This window comes from Seriola dumerili, unplaced genomic scaffold (assembly GCF_002260705.1).
Source record: "Seriola dumerili isolate Sdu_G_001 unplaced genomic scaffold, Sdu_1.0 BDQW01000544.1, whole genome shotgun sequence".
In the NCBI taxonomy this organism is placed as follows: Eukaryota; Metazoa; Chordata; class Actinopteri; order Carangiformes; family Carangidae; genus Seriola; species Seriola dumerili.
Genome location: NW_019174799.1, coordinates 793178 through 820230, shown reverse-complemented (window position 1 = coordinate 820230; position 27053 = coordinate 793178). Strand labels below are relative to the sequence as shown.

Genomic DNA, 27053 nt, shown 5'->3' with positions numbered 1-27053 from the left:
TTAATTTCGTGGTGAACGAGCTGTGTGAATCAACAAATGGATTTTTTTTGTTGTTGGACTGAGCGAAATGCAAAGGCGGGAAGAGATAACGTCCCTTAAAAACAGCCAGGATCTGCTGATGGTGTCTTCTGCTTTAGTACATAACCACTCTGAGGCAATTAGCATCAGCTACGTTTCATTTCTCTCTTTATCTTTATTTGTTCTCGAGTCTCGTGGAGAAAACGGTCACGTAAGTGTCTTTTAAACGTCTATTAAAAAAAAGAAAACGACTCTGCAGCCACACTAGCGGCTCTGTGAGGCTGCATGGCTAAACGCTAACATGTGCGCGCTAAAATGCTCATAATGACGATGTTTACCAATTACCACAATAATCATTTGCTAATTAGCACTAAACACAAAGCTGACGCTGATGGGAATGTCATTAATTAAGCTAGAATTACAAAGCATTGGACAAATTACAATTTTGCCTTGATGGTGGGGCAACACCAAGAGTCAGAGGATCCATGTGAGAGTCTGGGTGGGTGGTGGTGGTGGTGGTGCTGGGGGGGGGTGATTTGTGCAATATAAACTGGAGGTGAAGTTTTTGAGTTCCTACAAAAGCTTTTCTCTCGCTGCACAACAAGCAGCCGAGCCGTCTGACCTCCCTCACACCCTCTCTGCTCTCTGAAAAAGCTTTTTTCTTTTCTCTTTTTCTTTGACGACCTCGAGACTGAGAGACACGTGAGTGAGTGTGTTAGTGTGTGTGTGTGTTAGTGTGTGTGTGTGTGTGGGGTGGGAGGGTGGGGGCTTCTGGTTTAAACCANTGGGGGTGTGTGGGGGGTGGGAGGGTGGGGGCTTCTGGTTTAAACCAGACAGATCTTTGTTTGTAACTGTACTGCAGCTGAAGTAACCGAGTACAGCTCCGTCCTCTCAGCTGCGTCTGACTGATGACAGACACCGTCCCTGCCCGACTACATTTTTAGCTGCTGCTGTGAAATTACTGTAATTTTCTGGGGAGAAAGAGCCACTAGCTGCCCGGCTAATGGCTGCCATTACTGATTCTTTTTTCTGACGGCGAGCCAGACCATAAAGAAAACAGGAAGTCCTCTGTCTGTCAAACGGCGGTGGACACATGTTGTTGATTAAAAACACCTGTTTTAAGTGGGTAATCGTTTAATGGACTGTAACTGTTGCTGAGCACGCTGATTATGAGTGTTTAGTGTGAACATTAACAGCTCCAGTGAAATGGAAACCACCTTTTGGAATGTGTGTCTCTGGGTGTGTCTTTTACTGGATATTCATAGCAGGTGAGGGAAAGTTTAGGGAAAGAGGATGATGGTTTGATCTCAAATCCAACAATTCTCACTCATGACACCTCATCAAAAGTAAGAGTAAAGACACGAGTTGTGATCATTTCAACCGAACGATGGATTCGTTCCTCCTCGGGTTGTGTAATTCTAAAAGATTTCGCTGTCGCTTCAGTGGTTAAACGTTCAAGTATTTGATGAAAAAGCAAATTTTGGAAAGAAAAGAAAAAGTGTTTGACAGGAATATTCGTCTTGTGACCCAGACGCAACTATAAATAGACCGATCCAACAAAAGAAGAATCTCCAACTTAAAATTGGCTGATTCACATCATTTTATTTTGTGTGTGTGTGTGTGTCCTTGCATGTGTTTGAATAGCGAACACAGCCTCTTTGCCGGAGGACGTCGCATTGTGTTGTCGTGTAGGAAGATGGCGAGCTGAGCTAGATTCTGCCTTTTTATTTATTTATTTTTTCCTGTGCATTTGCATTTTAAGCTGCAGCCCCCGTCGCATCAACGCAGTGATCCCACTCAGATCCCGTCTTTTCCTCATAGCACTGCTGTCTGTTTGGATACAGCCTTCAGGCTCCAGTGTACTCCATCACAAGTGCTCGCATGCATGGGACATTTTAATTAACTTTCCAAAAACAACACTCTTGACATTCACACCCACCTCATGGCGTGAGTGGTCAGCTGTGTTGGGGGAGGGGTGAGCAGAGTTTGAGGTAATGATTGTCATACAGGAAAGACTGTGCACCGTTAATTCCAGTGTTTAAATGATTATTGTGTGACTTTGTGCTCCAGCAGGAGTAAAATCAGCTACTAATAACTTTGTCGTACAAACTAGTCCCTTCTTGGGACTAGTGGCGGGGGGGGCTGCACGCTGGTTGGTCTACAACAAAGTATTTCCAACAGACACAGAAGCCTGAAGAATTTTTCCAGCCCTGTTGCAGGTGTTTACAGTTTCTTATCAAATGTTTCAAATGTGTTGTGGCTTGTACTGTTTTTATCTGCGGCTCGGTCTGGAAATCCTTGGACTCCCAAACCTCGTGTATCAAAGTCACTGTCGATGCCAGCTCACGTCCAAAACCTGAACTTTAAACCCTGTAAAGGCAGAAAAAAGTCTAAAAATTCTGCTTAATCATGAGATAAACCTGAAACACTGGCTGACCTTCATCTGAGTGTTTACATGGAAATAAGTAACTCAGACTGTTGCAATCCATGAAATCATAGCCAGAATGTGGAAGAAACAAACACTCAACCCAGAGCTTATATAAACTGAATGACAGGCAACACACACACACACACACACACACACACACACACGTCTGTTCATTTAAAGGGCAGAGCTCTACATAGAAGGAGGGATTGTGTTGGATTGGAGGGAGGGAGGGAGGGAGGGGGGAGATGTGGAAGGTGGAGGGGAGAGGAGGAGGAGGCGGTTGGTCAGTACTATGAGTCAGCACACACACGCACACACACACACACACACACACACACACACACACACACACACACACACACGCACACACAGGTCGTTGTGTTACCATAGAGACAGCAGAGTTGGTCAGCGTAAAAGCAGAGAGGCGTTGCTGGACTATTAATGTGGAGTCCAGACCGGGGGAGGAGTCGGGGGGGGGGCTGTGCCCTCATTAACCTTTGACCCCTTTACTCTTAGCTACTAATAACTGTTCCTGAGTGATATTTGACCTTTGACCCCGGCAGGTTCAGCACCTGCTGTGTCGTTTTTTGATCTCTGTCCTTGCTGCAGGTTCAAAGTCCACAGTGTGTGTGTGTGTGTGTGTGTGTGTGTGTGTGTGTGTGTGTGTGTATAGGCCACATGCCAACAGGTAGGGCAGCTGTAGATTTAAAGTGACAGACTCAGACAGAATGGTTGATGTGTGTTTTATGGACGGTCAGGGAGAGAAGATGTATTCAGGATCTCTAACAGTCGAATCTCGTCTCTGGTTTTACAGTTGACAGTTTTCCTTTCAACTCTTTTTTTTTCCAACTGAAAAGCGATGTTCTCATTTTGACAGCGTGCACAACACTCCCGTTTGGATGCTGTCTGATCTGCTGGTCAATGAGCAGCTCCACTGAAGCAGCTGATGTTTAAGAACACACAGCGGAGGAGGAGGAGGAGGAGGAGGAGGTAATGAGAGGGAGGTACCAACGTCTCCTTCACCCCCCCCCCCCACACACATTGATCCAGGGCTCGAACTGGCGACATGAGCCACAGCTTCTCTAACTGCTGCTGCACTGCTGCCCGAGCAACAGGAAAAAGTCCTTTACTGCAGTCACATAAATAAAATTGTCAAAATTTCAAAATCAATCTTAAAGTCCAGTTTAAACGCCAATTTTAATAAAAACGGCTTGTAATATTAATTTCTATCTGCTGCCGACTCTAAAAGTCCCTGAGCGGGATCAATAAAGTTGATCTAATCTTATCCATCAATAGATGCACATGAAACATGCAGAAAGCAACCTGTTACATTATCCATTCAATATCTTCCTGTGCACCATGTGTTCCCCCCTGTCAACATCTGACTGTTAATATGGACTTTAAGTTCTTTATACGGTCGATGATAATTATATGTTTTTACTTGTTAAGCTGCATGAGTCAAATTCACACCTGACCTGATCAATAAATGTGATTCTGTAGAAAAGGATTCTAATGTGAACTGGACTTTAAATATGTATTCACTGCTTTAAACGTGCACCACATCATACATTTTCTCTCCATGTGTGAAGGATGGAAAATGAAAATGAAATATCAGACGTCTACCTGCGGTAATCCCCCCCTCTTCCTGGCGTAACCCCGCCCACTTCAACCACCCAGTGAAAGCAACAGAGCGCCACTTTAACATTTAAGCAACATGTTTATTGAAATAAAATCTGCTTTTAACTGTAAAAAACAAAACAAAAAAAAAGAACACTGTACATTTATTTCCCCCAGAGAAGCAGAACATGAAGCAGAACATGAAGCAGAACATGATCTAGCATGTGTGTGTGTGTGTGTGTGTGTGTGTGTGTGTGTGTGTGTGTGTGTGTGATGGAACAGAGTTGACGTGGGGATTTAAACCTGACGAGAGTGAAGTGTGACGCCTGTGGGCTCGAGTGTTCACAGGCTAAACATTAACCCAGCGTTAGCGAGATGCTAACACCAGCAGGAACTCTGCAAGACCAACCAAACAAGGAAACACAGTCTGAACTTCAGCGTCATATATATATATATATATATATAAACTGTATAATGGTGATGGCAGCGAATACGCAGGTGTGTGTGTGTTTGTGTGTGTGTGTGTGTGTGTGTGTGTGACTGTGTGTGAGTCTTTGGTACAGGTATTTAGAAGCACAGTGAACAATGAAACACTGTTGTTAAGCACACACACACACACACACACACACACGCACACACACACACACGCAGCGACACAGTAATGTTGCAAATAAAACAGCAGATGAAAAAAGCACAAACAGAACAAAATATTTGACATGTCGTTCACATATATGTACAGTCTGAACATCGCTACTACGACGACGACACCTTAACGTGATTGTCTCCATGGATTTCACAGTGCACATGACAGTTCCATTTTCACAGCCCCCCCCACCCCCCACCCCCATAAACTAGATCATCCAAGCTGAAGCCCACAAACAGCCGACGTGGTTCGTGAAAGCTCGTCAAAATCAACGCAGTTAATGGCCTCTGTCTCAAACCCCCCCCCCCCCCCATCTTTTGTACATTAAATAGAATAGAGCAAGGCACTCTGGGTAAAATAAGGCGGGTGCCTGGAAAATTACCTGCCATTAATCTGTGCAAACAATTGACTTTTTAGCCCTGGTGATTGGGGACACGGCAAAATTAAGTCGTATTTCAGCTGACCTGACAGGAGGTGCGGAGGTTAAGAAATGGTTGTATTTAGTCTTAGTGTACCTTTTCCTTCATAGTGTAGTGGTTTCTTCAACACCCTTCCCCTTCTCCTGCTCATTCCCTTTCTTTCTTTCTTTCTTTCTTTCTTTCTTTCTTTCTTTCTTTCTTTCTTTCTTTCTTCACTGCTTGGCTCCTTGACCGCACTGAAATTACCTCAAATTGGTCTGAACTGGATGGAAACACTCTAAAGTGCTACTCAGCCAGTCTAGTTCCTGGCCAAAGAAAGCCAAGAAACAATAAAATTGGGTACAAAAAAAAAAAAAAAAAAGTAGCTCAGGAATTCACAGTCACTCTTTGTCACACTTCAACAAGCTGATCGGGCCATAAAGAGCAGCTTTAAACCTCCAGACAGACAGAAAATAAGGAAAGAAAAGAAAGAAAAAAAACCCACATCCAGACATAATGAGGATGTCAGTGTGAACCTTTCAACAGCTGCACAAACAACTCCACAATCAAAACATTTCTGAATAATAATAAAGAAAAGAAAAGGATGAACTCATAAACTCCTTCATTTAACCCTCTGTGAAAAGGTGAACACAAATAAAACAGATGAAAAAACATATAGAAGCTCAGGATAGACCCATATGGGAGTATTCAGGATTTCCATCTTCATATTTCCATATATGCTTTCTAAATTCGTGAAAATATAACATCATGTGCTTTAATAGAACAGAAACTAATTGAACATATTCTTGTATGATTAGACATGAAAAGCAAAAACACAACCACCCCTCAAAGCACGTTCTGGATCAGCAGAGTTCATTTTGGGGGTTATGGTCACCAAATACCAGTCAAATGTCAAGATGGTAAATATTGGTAAGCCCATATTTGGTCTATCCCTTATGTAATCCTTCATGGTGTGAATATTGTGGTGTCCATGTTGAGGTGAAAACCAACAAAAAAACTGAACAGAACAGAAAATGGTGAACAAAACCAAACCAAACCAAAGACAAAAGGGGAAATGGCAGTTTGGAGATGGGTGCTGTGCGGGGGGGAATCAGTGCAACTTTGGTGGAGGAATATAAGTCCCAGCATGACTACCACACCCGGTTGGTCCAATAGATGTCCCTGTGGTACATTGCCGTATTTGCGTATTCTCCTACCTGTTTGTTGCTGTATTTGGGCGGGTTGGCCTTGTAGCTGTAATCCGAATATTGGTCGGAGCCTGTGGAGTTGTTGTCGCCGGTTCCCACGAAGGTGTTGGTGGCGGGGAGGTCCTGAACGGCCTGGTGCTTCTTGGAGGCGGAGGGCGACTGTGGCTGCAGCTGGATGGAGGGTAGTGGGGAGTTGGAGCGGTAGTGGCGGCCCAGATCGGGGCTTCCTGGCGGGTAGTTAAGTGGCAGGTGGATTCTGGGACTGTCGTTGACGCTGTCGTTGATGAGGTTGAACTTGAGGCCTTTCTGCAAGCTGGCCTCCTCGTCCTCCTCCAGCGGTTTGGCAGGTTTTGGAGCTTTCCCCTTTTTGCTCTTTTTCCCTTTGCCGTTCTTGGGGCCCTGCTTTGGAGCGTACAGGTCCTTACTCTCCTTCTTGCCGGCCTGGTAGCCGCTCTTGGTGTCCTTCTGCAGCCGGTGTCTGATGACCACCACGGCTACAATGACCAGAATCACACCAGCAATCCCCGCCAGGCTACCGTACAGGATGTTGCTGCGCTGAGCAAGGGCGTAGTTGGGATCTCCGGCAATGTCCCTGTCCAGAGGGGTGTAGATGCTGTGTCCGACCAGCGCTTCGATGAGGGAGACGTTGGACATGGTGTCGTTGACGAAAATATGGACCAGGGCGGTTGTGTGGCGGGGAGGTTTGCCTTTATCGCTGACCCTCACCACCAGGCGGTGCAGTCCATTGTGCTTGCCGTTGAATTCCTGCACCAGTGTGATCTCTCCGCTGCTCGGCGAGATGTGGAACAGGCCGTACGGGTTGCCGCCTGTGATGGCGTAGAACAGCTCAGCGTTGGGTCCAGAGTCAATGTCCTCAGCCTCTACCACCTCCACACGGGTGTCCAGTGGCGTGACGGGTGTCAAGTAAGTGTAGGAGGAGTTGGACGGTTTGGTGACGTAGGGGGCGTTATCATTCTCATCTAGGACGTTGATGGTCACGCCGACGTAGGAGGATCGAGGAGGGTCACCGGCATCCACAGCCTTCAGACGGAAGGTGTAGGTGCTCTCCTTCTCACGGTCGAAGGAGATGCTGGACAGGATGGTTCCTGTGCCGTTCTGGATGACAAACTTGCCATTGTCCGGTTCAACAAACAGCCTCACTCGGGCGTTTTCACCTTTATCAGCATCAGTCACGGTCACCACACCGACGGGATTGAGCGGAGGCATGTTCTCAATGACGGAGAAGCTGTAGCCGTTCAGCATAAACTTGGGGTCATTGTCATTGCGGTCCAGGACGTTAATCACCACTGTAGCGGTGCCGGTTTTGCTGGGAACACCCTTGTCTGCTGCCGCCACGCGGAACTCGTAACGCTCCGTCTCCTCCCGATCCAACAGGTTCTTCACACGAACCTCCCCGCTGTTGGCGTCGATCTCGAAGAGCCTGGTGGCCGAGAGCTCGATGATGCTGTAGGACAGCTCTGCGTTGGTGCCACTGTCCGCATCTGTCGCCACAACATCCAGCACCTTGTCGCCTGGCTGGTTGCCCTCTGCAAAGTCCACCTCGAGCAACGCAGGGGAAAAGTTTGGCGTGTTGTCGTTCATGTCTGTCACCTGGACCTTGAGGGAGTTGGTGCTGGACAGCGCTGGGTTCCCAGAATCCACAGCGACAATTTCAATCCTGTAATCCTTAACACGCTCATAATCCAGCAGGGTAGTCGTCTGCAGGAAGTACTTCCTCTTCCGATCGTTGGCTGACTCACTTGCAGGTCGAAGCTGAAATGGGACATCACCGGCAACTACGCACGTAACCACCGCATTTTCCCCCTCGTCACGGTCCGACACCTGGACCAACGCCACTGCGGTGCCGATGGGCATGTCCTCAGAGATGTTGGCCACGCCGTCCTGGTGCGTCACCAAACCAATACCACGGATCTCAATGGCTGGGGCGTTGTCATTCTGGTCCCTGACGTTGACGGTCACCAGGACCTTGGAGCTCTTAGCATTGGGCCCGCGATCTTTAGCGACCACGAAGAACTTGAGGAAGTTCTCCTCCTCGCGGTCCACCAGGCCTTTGACGTATATGATGCCGGTGGAGCGGTCGATGCGCAGAAGCCTCTGGACGGTCTCCGACGCCTGATGGAGGCTGTAGTCAATCTCCCCGTTGATGCCGGTGTCTGCGTCGTTGGCTCTGACCTACAGGGGCAAAAAAAGAGGGTTACTTTTTCATGAATTTCCCCCCAAAAAGGTTTGTGTAGTAAGCTAAATACAGATTCTAGTACCGTTTTAGTCATCACAACATGACAATATTGTTGTTGTTTTTTTAAGAGAATGTCAAAACTAACATGCCTGCATATGTCGATATCACACAAATAAACCATAAATATTCAAATTTGAGTCTTCTTGAGTCATTTCTATGGTCAATATTGATGTCTAAGAGGTAACCGGCAGCCTGAAACATGTGTTCCCATTATAACCATCATTTTATTGACTATTTAGACTTACAAAGAATCACAACCATTACTAATGCAACACCACAAAGCCCTTTGTGTTCTCCTGAGGGGGAGGGGTTTTTCTGCTGTGTGTGAAACATAATAGAAGATCAAAGCTGAGTGCTCATACCCACACAACAACATCTAATGGCCGTGCAGCGGGTCATTGGCATCGTATGGGCAGATGAGTGAATGTTAATGGTCCTCTCATTATCAGAAAAGCCCCAGCTCCTCAGGGCCCATTAGGGGAGACCGGAGAGGACGGACCGGCATCGGCCACCATCCGGCCTCACACGCCCAAACCCAAAGTAAATGGAGGTAATTAGTCAATTAGGAGGTGCGGGCAGTCAGCAGAATGTCACTTAGGATGTACTCATTAGGACGCCTTTCTATCTAAACATCTAATACTTTTTAATTGTGCTCATTCAACGCCTCAGCTGCTGGGAGGAAATGTAGGTCGGTGTGTGGTTTCAAATGAACTAGTTGTTGAACAGCTGATTTAAACGTCCCAGGTGCTGCTGCTTCAGCGTTTCCGCAGCCTTCACCTGGGACGTACAGTAATGTAATTAGGGTTTTTAAATTTTAAGGCCATTTATACCTTTAAAGCAGAAATGGCCCTGAGCCAGGCCTGCACTCAGCAAAATAATCTCCTAAAATGTAACTCCTAGAAATATTGGTTTCTTAAGAAACAAGAAAAATCTGCCAAATGGGGTCAGGTTATTTTTTTTAAACAAACAATAAAACTGTTTGTTTGGGCCAAGGACAGAAATCCTTGATGGATTCTTTCTTTTTTGAAGAAACACTTTGACATTTTAGGAAATGTGCTTATTTGCTGTTTTGCCAAGAATTAGACGAGAAGATCGATACCACTCCTACAGCAGCAGGTGAATTTATAACTTCAAACTGCATCTGGTTAGCTTAGCTTAGCATGACGACCGGAAACAGGGGGAAACTATTTTATTTACAACCAAATACTCATTCAATTCATTTTTGAAGGAATAAAATGATGTCTCAAGGCTCCAAAGTGTGACACATTTGTTGATTTTCTTAAACCTTATAAAGCGTCAATGAGGATCTGGAACCAGATGATACAGAACGCACGATACTGTCAATGTGGGAGAAAATATCTAACACGAGCATTTAAATTAACACTTGAGGAGGAAATCGGGGTTTAAAAGGTTAACGCAGCCGACACGATCTCTGAGGGATTTTCCTTTTTACACAGACTTCACTTCGTCCTGCCACATAATAAATATCTGGTTTCCTGCCTGCTCAGGATCACACGCTGTGACAGACCGTCACCGGCACCTGGGGGTGACCGTGGAAGTCACTGATCCAAGTCGGTGAGGTTAAGGTTAAAGAAAGCATTAAAGTGAAATTATAATTTCTCCTGCCCATTGATTTCCTTTCCTTCGGTGCGGCTTTAAGCAGCAGACATCACCAAACAGCGGTGAATTATTGACAGCTTCTGAGAATTGTGTATTGAACAGTTGAGCTGCTGGAGCACAGTGCCGCTGTGATGAAGCCAGGAGCTGAGCTGGCTGCTCTCCAAGGCCGCTCTGTCCGGGGCGTACAGCAAATATAAACACTGTTAACAGTTAACCAGCCAGACCAACTTCTTTCTTACAGACGGACCAGATTCTTTTGCATGGTTTTAGCCCGTTTACCAACAGTAAACCTCTCGTTTCTCCTCTCTTCTGACCAGTCTTCAAATCGAAGCAACCTCTTTTTAAACTGGTTTCTTTCCTTCAGGGATTCATTTTATTCTTAAAGAAACTGACAGCTCACAGAGACGTTCTGCAGAGAGATAATCCATCACAGTTAACATCCTGTCTGGTTTATTGTTGACTAAATTACATTATAATTACATGGTAGTTCAGTGTGGACTCTTCAAATCATTTTGGGCTTCCTCCTTTTAGCTGATTAATCATCTGGTTGTCAGAGAAATATTTAATGTTTTTTATCGTGGTTTTGGGAAATTAGTCATTAGAGATAATGACAGTCACATCTCTGTCAATTGTCATATATTCTTTGGTCTTTAATGAGCTCCAGATTTCAGGGGTCCTTCGTCTGAAAGGGGACAATACCATTTTTACAATCGTCTAATTCATCAGTCAAACAAATCTGATGATTATTAGTCAATTAAAGGCCGTGAAAAGCTTTATTTCTCTCAATCAGTTTGTTAGGATGAGCGATGGGCTCCTACAGGAACAGGAAGTCACCTACATCCGCCAAAGTAAGAGCGGCTTTGGTTATTTCACATGAGAGATTTCTGTTTTCTACTGGTTTGAAGCGACTTCAGTGGACCAATGAGGCGCAAGAGCAATGTCTGAATCCCAATCTGTTTTTTTGTCGATCAAATGTGATCAATTTTGTCAACTTATTGTTTTTTTTTTTTTACTTTCTCACTAATATTAATGTTATAAATATTTCAAAAATAATAAAGAATCTCTTTAGATTTTCTCCACTGTGACTTCTTAGTGAAATAAAGTGAGTAGAAAGTAGAAAATCTATATAAAATCAGGTGGTTTGATTTTGAAATGTTGCGATGGAAGGAAATAGGTTGAAATACGCGGCACGCTCCTTTAAAGAGCGAAAGTCTGGACGATTTAAACAGGTCAGGGTCGTCAGTCAGCGACGTCCCATCAGTCCTCAAACGCACGTTAAGTGAAATGAATTCTGTCTCTGAAACGCGACGAGCCACATCCAGAGCAATAATACCAATAAGCCCCCGTGGATAATCTCATGACTGACTCAGATTAAGTCATGCACAGCTCACTGGAAGGCTGGCTGGTCGCACCGCACCGCGGGGAGGGGAGGGGAGCGGGGAGGAAGAGGAGGATGACACAGCGAGGTGGGTTTGTTGTGATGCTGCCAAACCAAACTGAACTTTCCCGCTCGGCCCCCGCGCTGATGGCGACATCACGTACCGCCGAGAGCTCAAAGGTGAAGTTGAATCAGTGGTTAATATGTGACTACACGCGGCGATCCCACGCCCTGCTTCACCTCGGCCGCACCATCTGTCTGAACGGATAATTGAGCAGCATATTGTGTGCAGCGGCTGCACCGTGTTGTCCCGCGGCTCTCTGTGTTATCACCGAAAGGGCCAAAGGTCCCACTGCAATGTTTGGTGGAGAAGAGAAAGTCTGAATTCAGCAGCGAGGCTCGGGCATGAGGGGGAACAAATTCAGCCGGAATGAATCTCACTTCTTTTTTTTTTGACAAGTTTTATGTAAGAAAAGAGGCAGATTTATGAGCTCAGGTGATAGTGAGGACAAATATGTGTCTGGAAGCTCTTGCTCATCTGAATCCTGTTGTTTTACAGGTGAAGATCTACAATTTAAACCCTGATTTCCTCCTGAAGTTCCTCCTTAATGTGATGAAACAATGTCTCAGCTGCTTCCAGCCACAGACTGTAAATAAAGATGGTCGTCTCCTCTGTGACGTCACCCGCAGGTTTCTGAAAAGCGGTTTTAAAGCTCCAGGTTTGAGCTGCTCCACCGTTGCCATCTTGGCAGTGTCTGACTCCGCCCCCTAACTCCCAGCTAATCCAAAAATGGTCAAAGAGGAGGGGCATGTGTGGAGCCAGTTTGTGCCAAGCATACGCTCACCCACCTGTCACTCAAAGAGGCCACGCCCCTCAATCCTCCATAACTGTAGTCCTTAATAAAATGTAAACAGGTGAGTTATATAAACAGGTGTCATGAAGGAGGAAATTAGCTCTAGAGACCAAAACAGTTTTTGTACCAGGCTGTAAACATGTTTATTTCTGCTGTAGAGTTGGACATTTTAACATGGGAGTCTATGGGGACTGACTCACTGTTGGAGCCAGACTCTAGTGGTCGTTAGAGGAACTGCAGCTTCTGGTTCTTCACTGTTGATGCTTCATGTTTCAGACCCAGAGGTTGATGTTTTCTTCCAGTGTGTGGTAAATTAATTTAAACCCCAAGAATAAATCCTAATTTTTAAATCCTTAATTGATTTGAGTTGTTTTCCATCGCTCATCAGTTATTGATTAGTTTCCTGTCAATCCCTTTATCAAAAAATAAAGTAACAGCTACAGAACTAGTTCAGATTAAATGAATAATAATTTCAAACTAATGACATGTTGACAGTGATGACAGAACTTCCTAACTTTAAGGTATATTGTGTGTGTGTGTGTGTGTGTGTGTGTGTATGTGTGTGTGTGTGTGTGTGTACTGACCTGCAGCACTGAGTGTCCCAGCGGGCTGTTCTCCGGCAGCTCGGCGTCGTAGTGAGTCCTCTCAAACTTGGGGGCGTTGTCGTTCTGGTCGGTGACGGTGACCCGCAGCAGAGCGCTGCTGGCCCTCGCCGGCCTCCCACCGTCCACCACCCGGATGTTCAGGTCGTACGAGTCCTTCTTCTCGCGGTCCAAGTTGCCCATGACGACCAACTGCGGCAGCTTCTCGTCCGTGTCAACCGCGACCTGCAAGCTGAAGAGCTGGTCGGCGTCGGGCCCGGTGCTCAGCGAGTACTCGGCCACGCCGTTGGTGCCGGAGTCCCTGTCGGTGGCCATGGGGATGGAGAAGAGGGCGCCGATGTGCGTGTTCTCTGGGATGGAGAGGGTGAGGATGGGTGAGGAGAACTGCGGCGTGTTGTCGTTGATGTCCATCACCTCGATGCGGCCTTCGATCAGCCGCGGCCCCGAGCCGATGCCCTTCACCATGTCGGTGATCGACACCTCGAACTCCAGGAAACATTTGTCGCCCTCAAAAAGGTTGCGGCAGTCCCTCAGCGTCTCGCGGTCGATGGGGATCTCGGTGGTGTAGATGTCGCCCGTCTTGCCGTCCACCCGCAGGTACGGCGAGCCCACCTCCAGCTTGTAGAGGTGACCGGTGTCGGGCAGGCCCTGGTCGGCCGCCAAGCTGCCAATCAGCGTGTTGGGCGGCTGCTCCTCTGGAACCCGATACAGGATGTCGGAGGGTGCGGCGTTACAGGAGACCAGCAGGACGACCGCCAGGAACAACAGGACTTCCCACCTCAGCGCCGCCATGTCTCCACCCGACAGCCCCGCTCTGGAACAGACAGAGAAAACAGATTAGTCAGACTCATCACTCATCCTCCACACGGCGTCCAGACAGCAGATCTACAGAGCGCCGCCTCCTCCATTTTCACATCGGAGTCACTAAATGTGTCCCGCACAGATCTGGGGACCTGAAGGAGAGACAGGCGGACGACTCGTTACGTTAAGTGCAATAAAAGCTTTCAAACGAGTTATAAATCCTCTCGAACCACAGACGTCTGAAAAGCCCCAAAATGCCCGCGTGGTTTAAACGGTGAGACGCTCGCAGCACCGCAGAGCAAAGGTGATTTAAAACACTCAATATTTCACATCATTTTATCAGCATCCTAATTATTTTACAACATTATGAGTCTGTCTGTGAGGATCAGGAACTCAGATTTATGACTTTTTAATGTTTCATTTTGCTCCATACAAGATTAATCCAGGCATTGAAGTAGGAATTTGTTTTGATTTTGTATTTGCAGTAAATTTCAGCCTTTTCCAGGCCGTCCAGTCTCCCTGAAGAAAACCGTTCAGGCCGTCAGGCTGATAAGACTCGACTCTGAGATCAGTGTTTTCACTGACTCGTCACCTGACGTCTGGTATTCATGACGCTGCGTTTCAGCCGCTCTACATACTGACTGTTTCTTCCTCTCCTTCACTGTCTTCTCTCGGCAGAGTTTCTCAGCTGCCGGTCGCCGAGGTTAATCTGAAGAGCGCTTTTTTTTTCCTCACGTCCTTGATTTTGAGAGGAACACACACACACACACACACACACACACACACACACACACACACACACAACATGGACCAGCATGCTGAGCAGGAAGCAAGAAGTCTTGATGCTCTCCTCCTCCTCATCCTCCCCCGACTACTGCCACACTGAGTTTACTGTGTGTGTGTGTGTGTGTGTGTGTGTGTGTGTGTGCGTGTGTGTTTGTGTGAAGGCTTGTATCTTCTGAGCCTGTTAATTCACAAGAAAGGGAAGTCGAGGCTTGTTGCTCATTCATTCAGTGACACGCAGCTTCTGTCGTTCACAAAGCCGAACATAAAGCTGCCTTGATAAAAGTTATTTTCACACCTCGCGCCTCCTCCTCCGACCGTCTTCTCACAGGGAGGAATGTGCCGCACACACGCCGGAGCGTCGTGGTGACATATCGGATTATCAGGCTGCATCGACGTCCAGAGAGATCTCACTGTGTCTGACTCGGAGAGGAGACTCTGATGTTTCTCCACAAACTCTTTCTTTCATTGTCGACACAAAAAAACGTCTGTATGACAACTCTATCTACAGAAAACTGATCAGTCTGATCAAAGAGTCATTAACAAACATGACTAATCTGATTCTGTCTCGTTGCTAAATTGTGATGCTTGACGGTTTTCATACTTAGTTGAATTTAACTTTAATGGTCCTTTTAGCTTCATTTTTCACAGGGTTTCATTTGTGTAATATATTATTAAACTCCTTAAGTTTAAATTGATGTTTTGTTTTATTTATTTATAGAAAGCATTTGTATTTTATCTTAAAATCAAACATTTAAAACCTAAAAATCTGGTTTAAAAACAATAAATGTCTTTATAAATTAACTATGAAAAGAAAAAATGATGATGCTGTGATTGTTGTTGGATCTTGTATCAAACAAACATGTTTCCTTTACGTCTGTCTCTGTAGCATCACAAAGCTAACGATGCTAACTGCACAATCATGCGGCACATTTTCACCCTCATCAAAAAAACTGCAGCTCCTGTGATTTGATTGATTGACTGATTGATTGTGCAGCTCCTCCCCCCTCAGCTTCCCGCAGGTGTTGTGCGTTTGTTCGTACTTGTATCCACTGAGAACCAATCAGACAATAACGCTCTGTTTCTTTACAGTAGAAAACGCTCATCATCACGTCTTTTTGTTGATGTTTTAACTACGGATGAAATTTACCAGTAAACCCGCCGCATTTACATTAACATCGATGTTCTTAACGTGAGGGATGAGCAGTGAGCACTGCCTCATTAATAAATCAATCAATACATAAATAGATAAATGAAGAGAAGAGAAGCAGTTTGTGACAGACAACAGAGGGAAACAGAAACAGCTGAGACGCTACGAGCAGCAAATGTTTGACGTTGCTGTCGTGCAGTTGTTGATCTGAAGTGTCGCTGCTCTGCTCCCTGCTGTGTCACACACACACACACACACACCTAATTACCCCCTGTATGACTGTGAATGAGTGTGTGTGTGCAGGGGTTTGACTGTGTTTGCAAGTGTGAATGTGCATGTGAATACCTCAGTGTGTGTGTGTGTGTGTGTGTAAAGTATGCGTGTTTCTTTTCTCACATTTTTTTCCTCCAGAGCTGCCAAATACCCCAAGACCACCGAACTCTGACCTCCGACCTCTGACCTCCGCGGCATTTCACACGTTGCCGGGGAAACGGGGCTGAAACAACACTGCGCGCTGGCTGACGTCCAGTCTACTAATGTAACACCAACACAAGGACAGTGTGTCTGCACCAAAACCAAACCGACAGACCTCAGTTACACACTCTGTCCACAACATAGCACATTTTCATTTTCTTGTGTATTTACACAAGAACCTGCTCCCCCCCCCCCCCCCCCCCCCCCCCCCCCCTCCCACAGAGAGGAGTTTGTTAAGCGGTGACCTCATATTTTGCCGGCAGGTGAATAGAAATCAGGAAGTACGCGCCACATGAGGGAGAGAAAAGCCTTGAAATCAAACGACAGATACGGTCGATCCGCTGCTCTGGGTTCAAGATATTTTAATCCTGGATTTCGATGGAGATTTAGAAGTTGTACTTGACCCTAAAGTAGCTTTAAAGTTGATAAAATCATCTTGTTTCTCTCCGTCTGACGGTCATATATATAAATATATTTCTGATGTTTACCTTGAGTGAAATATTCAAACTGCAGACTCTGTGCTTTTCACGCTGCTTCCATCAAATGTAAATATCTGGAGTCTTTGGAAACTTTGTCTCTGAAATTCAAAATAAAGTTGTGTGAGTTTGAACCGTGTTTTCCTGCGCAGCCGGAGTGTGTGGTGACTGATTCACCTGTTGATTCAAAGCACGTCAGAGTTTCTACAGCGAACGTTTGCTGCCTTCAGGGGCGAACTGGGTCACAGAACTGAGTCAACAGGTGTCTGATGGATTTGAACTAAAACTAAGTTATAAATAAAGTTGGTTTAACATTTGAATAGTTTCTGTTCTGGCCATGACACAATACTCTGTGACACCTTCACAAATATACACAGATATATAACTTAAATGTTAAATATCATTTAAAAAGGATTATTTTCATTATCGATCATTCTGCTGATTACTTTCTCAAAATAACTAAACTATTGATCAATAACACGCTTTATAAATCTATAATCGAAGCTGATCATTTCTTGTTCCCAAACTCAAACATGTTTGTATCATGAGTTTTTTTTTTCTTGAAAAGTGACTGAAGCAATTAATCGATAAACTGCGGATTCATTTTCTGCCGATTGATTATTTGTTTAATCGTTGCACTTTTACATTTATTCTTAAGAACTAAATAAAATATAGTTTAAAACTGGGAAAAGTTTAATGGAAATCTTGAACTCTCTGATCAAAGTGAACCAGTTTAAAAATCTGATATTTGATACTTGAGATGTTTTTGATTTTCGGGCTCATGAACATGTTTGTTGTCGACATCAAAGAAACTAAAAATCCACAAAGAGCTCCTGAAAAAATAAAATAAGAGATGCAGAGTTCCCCCCCCCATTCACTGCAGTGTGTGTGTGTGTGTGTGTGTGTGTGTGTGTGTTGTGAACCGGAACATGTGGAATCACATCTTTGGGCCGTGAGAGTTTTTGGATCTAAATAAATCTCAGGGTCAAAGGTCGAGAGAGCTGAGAGTGAATTCCTGTTTGTTGATGTGCTGTACATGAACACGTTAATATGTTTGTTCACATGTTGTGTAGCCTGTGGAAGTGTGTGTTTCTGTGTGTGTGTGTGTGTGTGTTTTCTCCTCAGGGAGAGCCAGAGTTCGTCCGGCTCATTCTCTTTCCCACAGTCTGAAACTTTCTCACCAACCAGCCTGTGTGTGTGTGTGTGTGTGTTTGTGCGTGTTTGTGTGTGTGTGTGTATGTGTGTGTGTGCCTAAGTTGTAGTGTGTTATGTCTGTGTATAAAGGGGCCGAGCCAATGAGCTGCTACAACCAGTTGTTTCTGATGAGCCAGGCACTAACTGCTTGATGGTTTGACTCCAACTCAGAGTTCTGTGTGTGTGTGTGTGTGTGTGTGTATGTGTGTGTATGTGTGTATATGTGTGTGTATGTGTGTGTGTGCTGGAATGGGCGAGAGACAGAGACTCACAATAGAAGACAACGAGGGTGAGAGAGAGAGGGCGTGTCCAGACAACAGCACTCGTCTGTGCATTACAAAGCAGCTCAATGGTCCTGTTACCACCCATTGTGTGTGTGTGTGTGTGTGTGTGTGTGTGTGTGTGTGTGCATGTGCTCAGTATTGACATTCAAAGTGCGTCTCCTTGTTAATGTCCCACCTGCATCACGCAGCTTTAACTACTGTACTTTACATCACATTAAATCACAATACAATACATTAGGCAGAGCGGCTCGACGGTTACAGACGCCTCCTCTTTAAACCTCACGAACACGACTGCGTTTGTGTCGCATCACATCTCAACGTCAGCTGCTTCACGTGGAAAAAAATGATGTAAAAATAATTTAAGAAAATTAAAAAGTGAACTAAATGAGAGACACAATCTGAAAAGAGACTTTCCTTCTGTAACACACCCCCATCCTTTTCCCAGAGTCCACAGCGATGTGTTCACGTCTTGTTTTGTTTCACAACAGCTACAAAACTCAAAGATACTTAGTTGTATATGATCATTAACCAAATAACAGCAGCACACACCACTTAATTTTAGGTTTATTTCCTCAAAGATCCACTTTGAAGATCAATCGATTATTGCAACTGCAGCCAGTCCCTGTCAATCAATGAACCGTCTCATCGTCTGGGCTGTAGAACTGCTGGCAGCTCTGAGACCTGGAGACTGATCGGGATCAATGAAGCTGATAGTGATCGGTGAGAATGAACTTTATACTCTGATTCTGATGATACAGACCAACTGTAACCTGAAACTACAGCGCTCTAGATTTTATACCGGGATATGAATATATTGTTTTTAAAAAATCAATCCGGTTTATAGACGAAACAACCGGATGACTGTTTGTTGAATCCAGTTAAATAAAAGACAATCCTGTAAATCTTATTATCAAATCTAGTGTATTCATCGTCATCAAATCACACAAACCTGCGTTAAATAACCACGAATATTTTCTATAAAACATCATCTCCCACAAGTCGGACACATGAACTTGACCACTGACCTCTGGCTCGTTCCTCTGGGCTGGTTAAACTTTAAAGATCCAGGACCTGAGCTGCTGAACTTCTCCCTGTTGAACTCTGCAGTGTTGACCTCAGGGCAGAACTAAAAAAACACATCCTACCGATGAAGTAAAAGTCCCGCCTCTATCTCCTTAAGAAAGAGCCCATTGGTCGCTTCTACACAGGCCCCGCCTCCAGCACGACAACGTCTCCTACATTCACAGAAGCTGCAGATCAAAAAGCTCAAAATCTGGTTCCACGTGAAACGAATCAAGATCCAGATTTAAATCCAAATTTTACCAACAGGCACAAAGAAAACAAAGAGTTAAAGCAGCCGATAAAAGTGATCGATCGCTGGATGAACGGCGATAAAGTGACGAACACAGTGACGTGTGGTGTTTAGGGCGGAGCCAACGAATCGCGGGTCACTTCGAATTCGTTCGATCTTGAGACTTTTGAAAAAGTGATAGCCCTGATGTGTTTACATGCGTTACCATGGCGCTACACCTGATTTCCTACTGTCGTCCTCCCACAGTCTTCTCTCTCTCTCTCTCTAACATCCAGTCTGACGTAAAGATGACCAGCAGCTCCCTCTCCATCGAACAGCTGTTGTAGTTGCTGGAAATTATTTCAGATACAAGTAGACTTCTTCTTCTTCTTCTTCTTCTTCTGCTGCTGCTGGGGAAATGTCAGTTTCAAAGTGTAGAGAAACCGACGAGGGGGGGGGGCTTTATAATCTCTGGACCTGACACCACAATCTGCACTTGTTACATTCCTGAGGAGAGGCAGCGGCTTCCTTGAAGAAATCACAACTGAAACGAGGAAACTCACTGTAGCTGATTAAAAGGTATCAACCTCTCTGCCCTGCAGCTCTCCTGCTCACAAAGAGACCGTCCAGGAAGCTGTAAATATCAACAATGGACGGCGGTGAATAAAGTTTGGAAAAGTCAGGCATGAAGTCATTTCTACTGCGTGCACAGGTGTCAGTCCACACCTGTTCATTTCATCTAATGAGAGAAGCACGTCGTCTTCCGGTCACATGTTCCCCAAACAAACAGGAACATGACAAAGCATGAAAATATGAAAACTACTCCGCAGCACAAAGCCAGTGGCCAGTTTCCAGACTGGAAACCAGTTCAGTAAGTTTCTGTCTCGCCCCACAGGTGTGTTTTTTCTTATACCTGCGTGTGTGTTTGTGTCAGAGCACGTGTGTGTTCCTAATATAAACTACAATAACCTGAATGTCCACAGCTCCAGACTTGGCCTGAATTAAATATCACACACACACACACACACACACACACACACACACAGACAGAGAGGGAAAATCAAAAGACGCTTTGATGTTTTCAGATCTCAGATGGACAGGATGTTCATGGTTGAGGTGAGCTCTCTGGACAGTTCAGTGTGTGTGTGTGTGTGTGTGTGTGTGTGTGTGTGTGTGTGTGTGTGGTCCCCCCACCCTGCAGCACAAAGGGGATTACTCCATTCACTACCATTGTTTGAACCAGATTAGCACACACACACACACACACACGTACACACACGTACACCCACACATCCTCCTTATTCAGATGCAGCAGACCAACTGTTGCCAGACTCTTCCCGCCTCCCGACACCACCTGTGTGTTCTCTGTGAGTCTCCGACCACGGGACTCGGCGGACGTGTTGTCGGACCACGTTCTCTTTCTGCTTTCTCATGACGCCATTTAAAGGTGGAGGCGGGAAACCCTGGGATGACGATGCACAGACGGGCTTCTGAGGTAATTTAAAAACCACGCCCACTCGCACCGTCACCGCTCTCAGGCGTGCACAGACGCCACCGTCACCAGGCGACACCTCATCAGGTCGCCGGCTAAACAGCCGCCATCAAACCACATCGCTGGCGTCCTTTTCATTCAACCGCCATGAGTCAACCCTCGACAGAAACCGTATATAATTATACAAGATTACAACTTCAGTAGGTTTGAATCTTGTTCACAGAAGATAAAAAATGTGTTTCGGGACTTTGGGAACGACATAAACGCGACCACAGTAATATTTATTTTAAAAAACAACGAAGCGTCAATGAAAAAAAAATAATTTTCCAAGTTTCCGTAGAGAAACTTTTAATTTTTAAGTATAAACACGAGTTTCCACATTAAGAGGAAGAAGTTCTCTAAAGTTGAGCTTTAATTAACTAATAAAGTCTAAAATCTGCAAAACCTTGATTGGAACGATCAGTTGATTGATAGAAAATCATCATTTTAGTCTTTTTTTTTTTTTTTTAAAGCAAAAACTGGGAAAAATTAGATTCTGAAACATGAGAATGTTTTTCTGTGTCATACGTGGCAGTGAATGTAATACCTGTGAGTTTCAGGCTCTTGTGCAGACGGACACGGGAACGGTCACTCCGCTCACACCAGTTTGTGATAGATGGTTTTCAAAACCTCCCAACACGCCTCGTGTGTCACGGCGTCTGAGTGTGCCCACGCCTTGTGTAAACAGTCTGCGGCTCTGAACAGCTGATAACCTGCTGCGCCGCACACAATCCGTCAGACAGGAAGCGGCGCATCGGTGCACGCTTACTCACCGGTTTCAATGGTGTCACGACCGGTTTCGGTGTTATCATTGTCTTCTTCCTGTTGTTCTGCGTCTTGCTCAGAGGCACCGTGGCAGGAAATCTGACTGGTTCAGGGATCAAACGTGTGACCTTCCACCGACAGGATGTGACACACACACACACACCCACACACACACACACCCACACACACACACACACACTGATCCTCTGGCGGCAGCAGCAAAAGGGGATTATGGGAGTGGATGGCAGATGAACAGCAGGCTGGTATGAAGTAAAGATCAGGAATCATCAGAACGCCGTTTTAAATCCACAGCAACATATTTATTCCACATGTCAGACTACGGCAAGAGCACAAGGACAAAAGGTCTCATGTGCAACACATCAGCTGACTGTTGCTCTCACGGCTGAGATGGAGAGAGACTGAAAAAGACTAATCAACGAAAATTTTGATAATTAATCATTTCAGTCATTTATCAAGCAAACATGCCGATCACGCTCCGGTTCCAAGTGTTGCTCTTTTATCTCCTTTAAATCTTTTTTTCTATTTTTAGATAATTTAAAAAAAAAAAAAGAAGCAACAAATAAATAGAATTGATGATTAACTGGCGCCGCGTCACGGGCGGAGACGGCGCTCAGAGCGTGCGGACGCTGCTGCGGCTGCTCGTGCAGCTCCGCTGTCCTTTTTGCGGAGATTGTGTGTTGCTGCACGATGGAGTGACATGACACCTGGTGCTCAGAGCGAGGAGGCAGCAGCTTTCAAATAATCGAAGTGATTTTAACCCGGACGGGCAAAAAAAAAAAAAAATCAATACAGCAATAAAGCATCGGCTCCATAAAAGTGCTTTTAGTCCCATTTACAGCAGGAAACGACGACATCTGTCCGACACTGAAGCGTCTCCGCCACGACTCACAGATCCACGAGACGAGCTGCTGATGTTGATGATCCCCTCAGGACGGTCTCTAATGATTCTGCTGATGATTTTTGTGTTTGATTTTGCACTGAAACCTGGAGGTGGTGCAACAACTGACCTCTGACTCTTTGGGAAAATAGAAAATGACAAAAACGTGGAGAAAAAAAAAAAAAAGGGACTGCAGAGGAAAAAGCAAATGGAGCTGTCACCTCCACCCTCTTCATCCTAATGGACTGAAATGGAAGTTGAAGATGAATAGTCTCATATGAAACGTGCATATGTGCATCTACAGTCTGAATGGGAGTAGTTCTCCGCCCGCGGTTTTCATTATATTCTACACTTGGTAAAACAGCAGCATTTCCCATCCTGACTTTGAAGGGTCACCAGCTTCTTCTGCAACACATAAATAATGTTTTATTTAAGATTGTTGCTTGTTAGAATCTGGATGTTTTCGCTTCCCGCAGAACTGTGAGAACAATGAAACTCAAACAATACGATAAACCACTGTTTGGTTTTTACTGATTTCACGTCAAGACGATGAACCGTCCTTCTACAAATGAAAACTCTCGTCAAAACTGGACCGACGTGTTCGTGATCTGTGCCGAGGCGCCAGAGATGACTGTCATTTTCCAGAGATGACTAACAGCTCGTTTCCTTCGAACAAGATCTTAACAATTGACTTGTCGCTGATCGGCCGTGGCACATGAGAGGAAGGTTATTCTTTTCCCCAAGAATGTAATTGTTGTGTATGTGTGTCACTGTGAGTGTCTGGCACAGCACAGGCGTGACGTCACACCTGAACTAAAAAAAGAAAAAGAGGAAAATAAAAAAGGGGGAAACCTGCCATGAAAACTCCTAAATCTGGAGCGTGGACACTTCTTTTTCTGCAGAGCAGAAAATGTGAATGTGTGTGTGTGTGTGTGTGTGTGTGTGTGTGTGTGCTTCCATTTCACACACCAAACCCATTTCCACTCTCCCAGCTCCCATTTTAATGACGGGCATTAACAACACGCCTCGCTCAGATCTCCAATTTTTACGCAAAAATGTGCAGAACGGACTCTGTTCGACCTCCCTCCTCCTCCTCCTCCTCCTCCTCCTCTTTCTCGTCCTTTCCTTTTTTTCACTTCATCCTCTTCCTCTCCCCGCTGACTAATCCTCCACCTCCCTCCCCCTCACCTCCCCGCAGAGCCGTGGATGACTGTGACATTTCTTGTTGTTTCATCTGGTCAAAATTGGATGGATGCACCTCCAAATTAAAGGAGGCAGGGAGGAATCCCACAGCTCGGAATCAACCCTCAGACCTCGCCCCTCGACACCGCGGCGGCAGCGGCTCGGGTGACACCAGGGCCCCGCCGTGCAAACCACCCGCAAACCTCAGTGAGAGTATCTCCACCTCAGCCACTTCTGCTGCAGAATAAACCTGAATATATGTTTACACTGGCAGAAACCAGAGCAGAGGTCTGAGATAATGCACAGGGGGAATCCTCCAGTTTGACCAGAAACCACAATCTGAACCTCAGAGACTTTAATGGGGTTTTTATGTGTTTGTAGAACGTTTTTCTGACAATAATCTGGAGCAAAGAGGTGTAACTGCAACTTCAAGCCACGAGTCACAAGGCTACGTCTGTTTTCTTAACCAAAACCCAGATTCTGATTTGCCTTTTTACCAAAACAACGACGACGTAGCAGGTGGATGCTCTTGTAGCTCCAGGAAATAGACCGGCCCGCGCAGCAGAGCTCCGCAATGTCTCTGTGGAGGCCGAGTGTGACTGTGACGAGGTCTCGGGTTTCAGGTCGAGTCGCACGAAACGTCAGAGTCATCTGAGCGTTTCACGGGAAACGATAAGAGCTAGGTGACATGGGTAGTAGGGAATGGGGTCAAAGGTCAAGAGCAGGAACAGGAACACACCTGCTTCCCTCTGACGAAACATCTCCAGAACGTTCACACAGCGTTTCTGAAAAGGCACTTTAAAAAAAACGACCACAGCAACAGCGTTTACTACCACAGCCCGCTCTCTGTCAGGGAGAGGCAGATGCAGTTTGCATGTAAATACCCAACCCACCCTCCCTCCCTCCCTCCCTCCCTCTCTCTCTCCTTCTCTCCCTATCATGTAGAGCAGGTCGGACGCCCACCCTCTTCCTCTCCCTCCACCACAGCACAAGGAAGGAGGAGGACCGGTGGAAAGCCGGAGACCGGAGGGACCGGCCGGACAGGATTCCCCGGTGGTGACACACCGGTGGTGGGTATCCATCACCACCTGCTCTCCCTGTCTGGCTCTACAGTCTACACTGAAACTCCACCGCCTTTATTTGGGTTGAAGCTCATGTTAACAGCACATACAGCAAAAATAATGCTCCTCGCAAGGGAGGGGGGTAAACATGAAGGGAGGGGGCATTAAATTTGATGCTACAGGTGCCCAGGAGGCCTCAGGTGCTGTGTGAGGGTTTACAGAGAAACAGATATGGAGAGATATATGCGCCCCCCCCCCCCCCCCCCCCCCCCCCCCCCCACCCCCGCCTGTATGACTGGTTTATGAGAAGCCTCAGATGAATGGACTGTTGTATTGTTGCTTGAAGCAGCCCCAGGAGTCCCTGAAGGCAGATTAGCTCCAATATTACAGTGGGAAGACAAACCTCTGATTATAATGACAAGCTTTTTTTACTGCCATTTTATATTCTCCTCCGTGGACTCCCTGCAGAGTCCCTGCAGAACTCTTAAAGCCTCAGATGGAGCCATAATGAAACCCCACTGTGATGATGCTCCTATGCGCACTATAGGCAACCGTGCACGGATCCTGCTGCACTCTCTCCCCCTGAAAATGCATTATACAGGATTACTGTAGTGATTTTTCAGTTCCAGGGAGGTTAGGGAACCCGGAGTGACCCGCAGGAAGCTGTATTTTATTACTGACAGACGTGGAGGTAATGTTTGAGACGGAGGGGATCGATACGGATCAATGCCACTGTAGTGTAATATAGGTAAAATACCCATCAGAGGAGATTAGACGCTGGATATGAACATTCAATCGCTCTAAATTGGTTTATTTTGCCAACAAGTGTTTTAAAAAAGCAGCTGCTGGATCGTTACAAACGCCTGTGCGCCTTCAGAGATGGATCCTCCATCGAGTATGTGTGTTTTTTTAATTAAGGCACAAGTGCTCATCCAGGCGAAATTCAGAATAAAGTGAATATACTCTGTCTGTTCTCGTGCGTAAAGCGTCTCCTACAGACCAGCGCGTTGACAGGAGGGTTCAGGTGGAAAATATTTGAAGCATTTAACAGGAATGTTGTTATGTAAAGATCTAGGAATGAGATTCTGCGTGAACCGGTTCTGCGGTAGAGAAGTTCCTACCTGGACCGGGTGCGAGCCGCGCGGTTCCCCAGCTCTGAGCGCTCCAGCCCGGCTACAGGCTCCGCTCCTCCTCGGTACCCAGACGGAGCCGCTCCAGACCTCCGGCAGTAAAAAAAAAAAAAACCCCGAAATTAACAATCCACCGGAAAAAGACCTTAAAACAAATCAAACAATCCAGTCGGACAGGCGGGGGTAATTATTCCTCCAATTCCTCTCACAATTTCTGTCCACTTTTACTGTCGTGACCAGCGCTGCGCGTCGACCCGCCGGTCCTTCCTCTCTCCGGGGTAACGGCTGGAGCTAGAGCCCAGCCGTGGGGTGTGTGTGTGTGGGGTGGAGACCCGTCTGAACAGGGGGTCACTCACTCACCGCTACTCCTTCAAGAACCGTTACCACCGGGCAGTTTGTACCGACACCGGCAGCAGCAGCATCCTCCGCTGATGGCACGCTTGGGGAGGTAGTGGGGTGGAGGTGGTGGTGGTGGTGTAAGCGGACGGAGCACCGGGGCAGGAGAGAGGGAGAAAAAAAAGGGGGGGGGGGGTAAAAAAAAACGGTTAAAAGTCACCCAAGCAAGAAACACTATGTCCGGTAGATCCGGGAGTTGTCAGCAGCGGTCGTCCGGTTAGTTTCCACCCCGACGCGCGGTTACCGCTCTGCCGCCACAAACTCTGTCCGTCTCCCGGTCCAGCGCGGCTGCACTGTGTGTGATGAGAAAGTGGAGTGAATCCAAACGACTGCGCTCGCTCTTTCCCCTCTCTCTCTCTCTCTCTCTCTCTCTCTCCCTCCTCTCCCCCCCCCCACCTCCTCCCTCCCCCTATACACTATACACTATACCGGGGAGGCGGAGCGAGCATCCACCCCCTAACAAACTAACTCGGTGGATTTCCCAACATTTTGTGTCATTTTTTTTTTTTTTTTACAAAGATATGTGAACAAACCGGAGCCGGTGCGCGCGCGTTTTTCTTTTTCTTTATTACCGGTGAAACCGTGAGTGTGTGCGGCGCAGTGCGCTCGGAGCC

General features: G+C 46.2%; 1 protein-coding gene across 1 annotated transcript in view; it reads right to left on the bottom strand.

Moving 5' to 3' along the window:
• Positions 1-26506, bottom strand: part of LOC111235928 (protocadherin-1-like) — a 196593-nt gene extending 170087 nt beyond the window's left edge. The window contains exons 1-3 of the mRNA XM_022764503.1: positions 26404-26506; positions 13006-13837; positions 6322-8505 (exon numbers count right to left, since the gene is read on the bottom strand). Of these exons, the coding sequence (XP_022620224.1) occupies positions 6322-8505; positions 13006-13815 (2994 nt within the window). The 5' untranslated portion in view covers positions 13816-13837; positions 26404-26506. The remainder of the gene's footprint in view (positions 1-6321; positions 8506-13005; positions 13838-26403) is intronic.
• Positions 26507-27053: the final 547 nt, after the last annotated feature.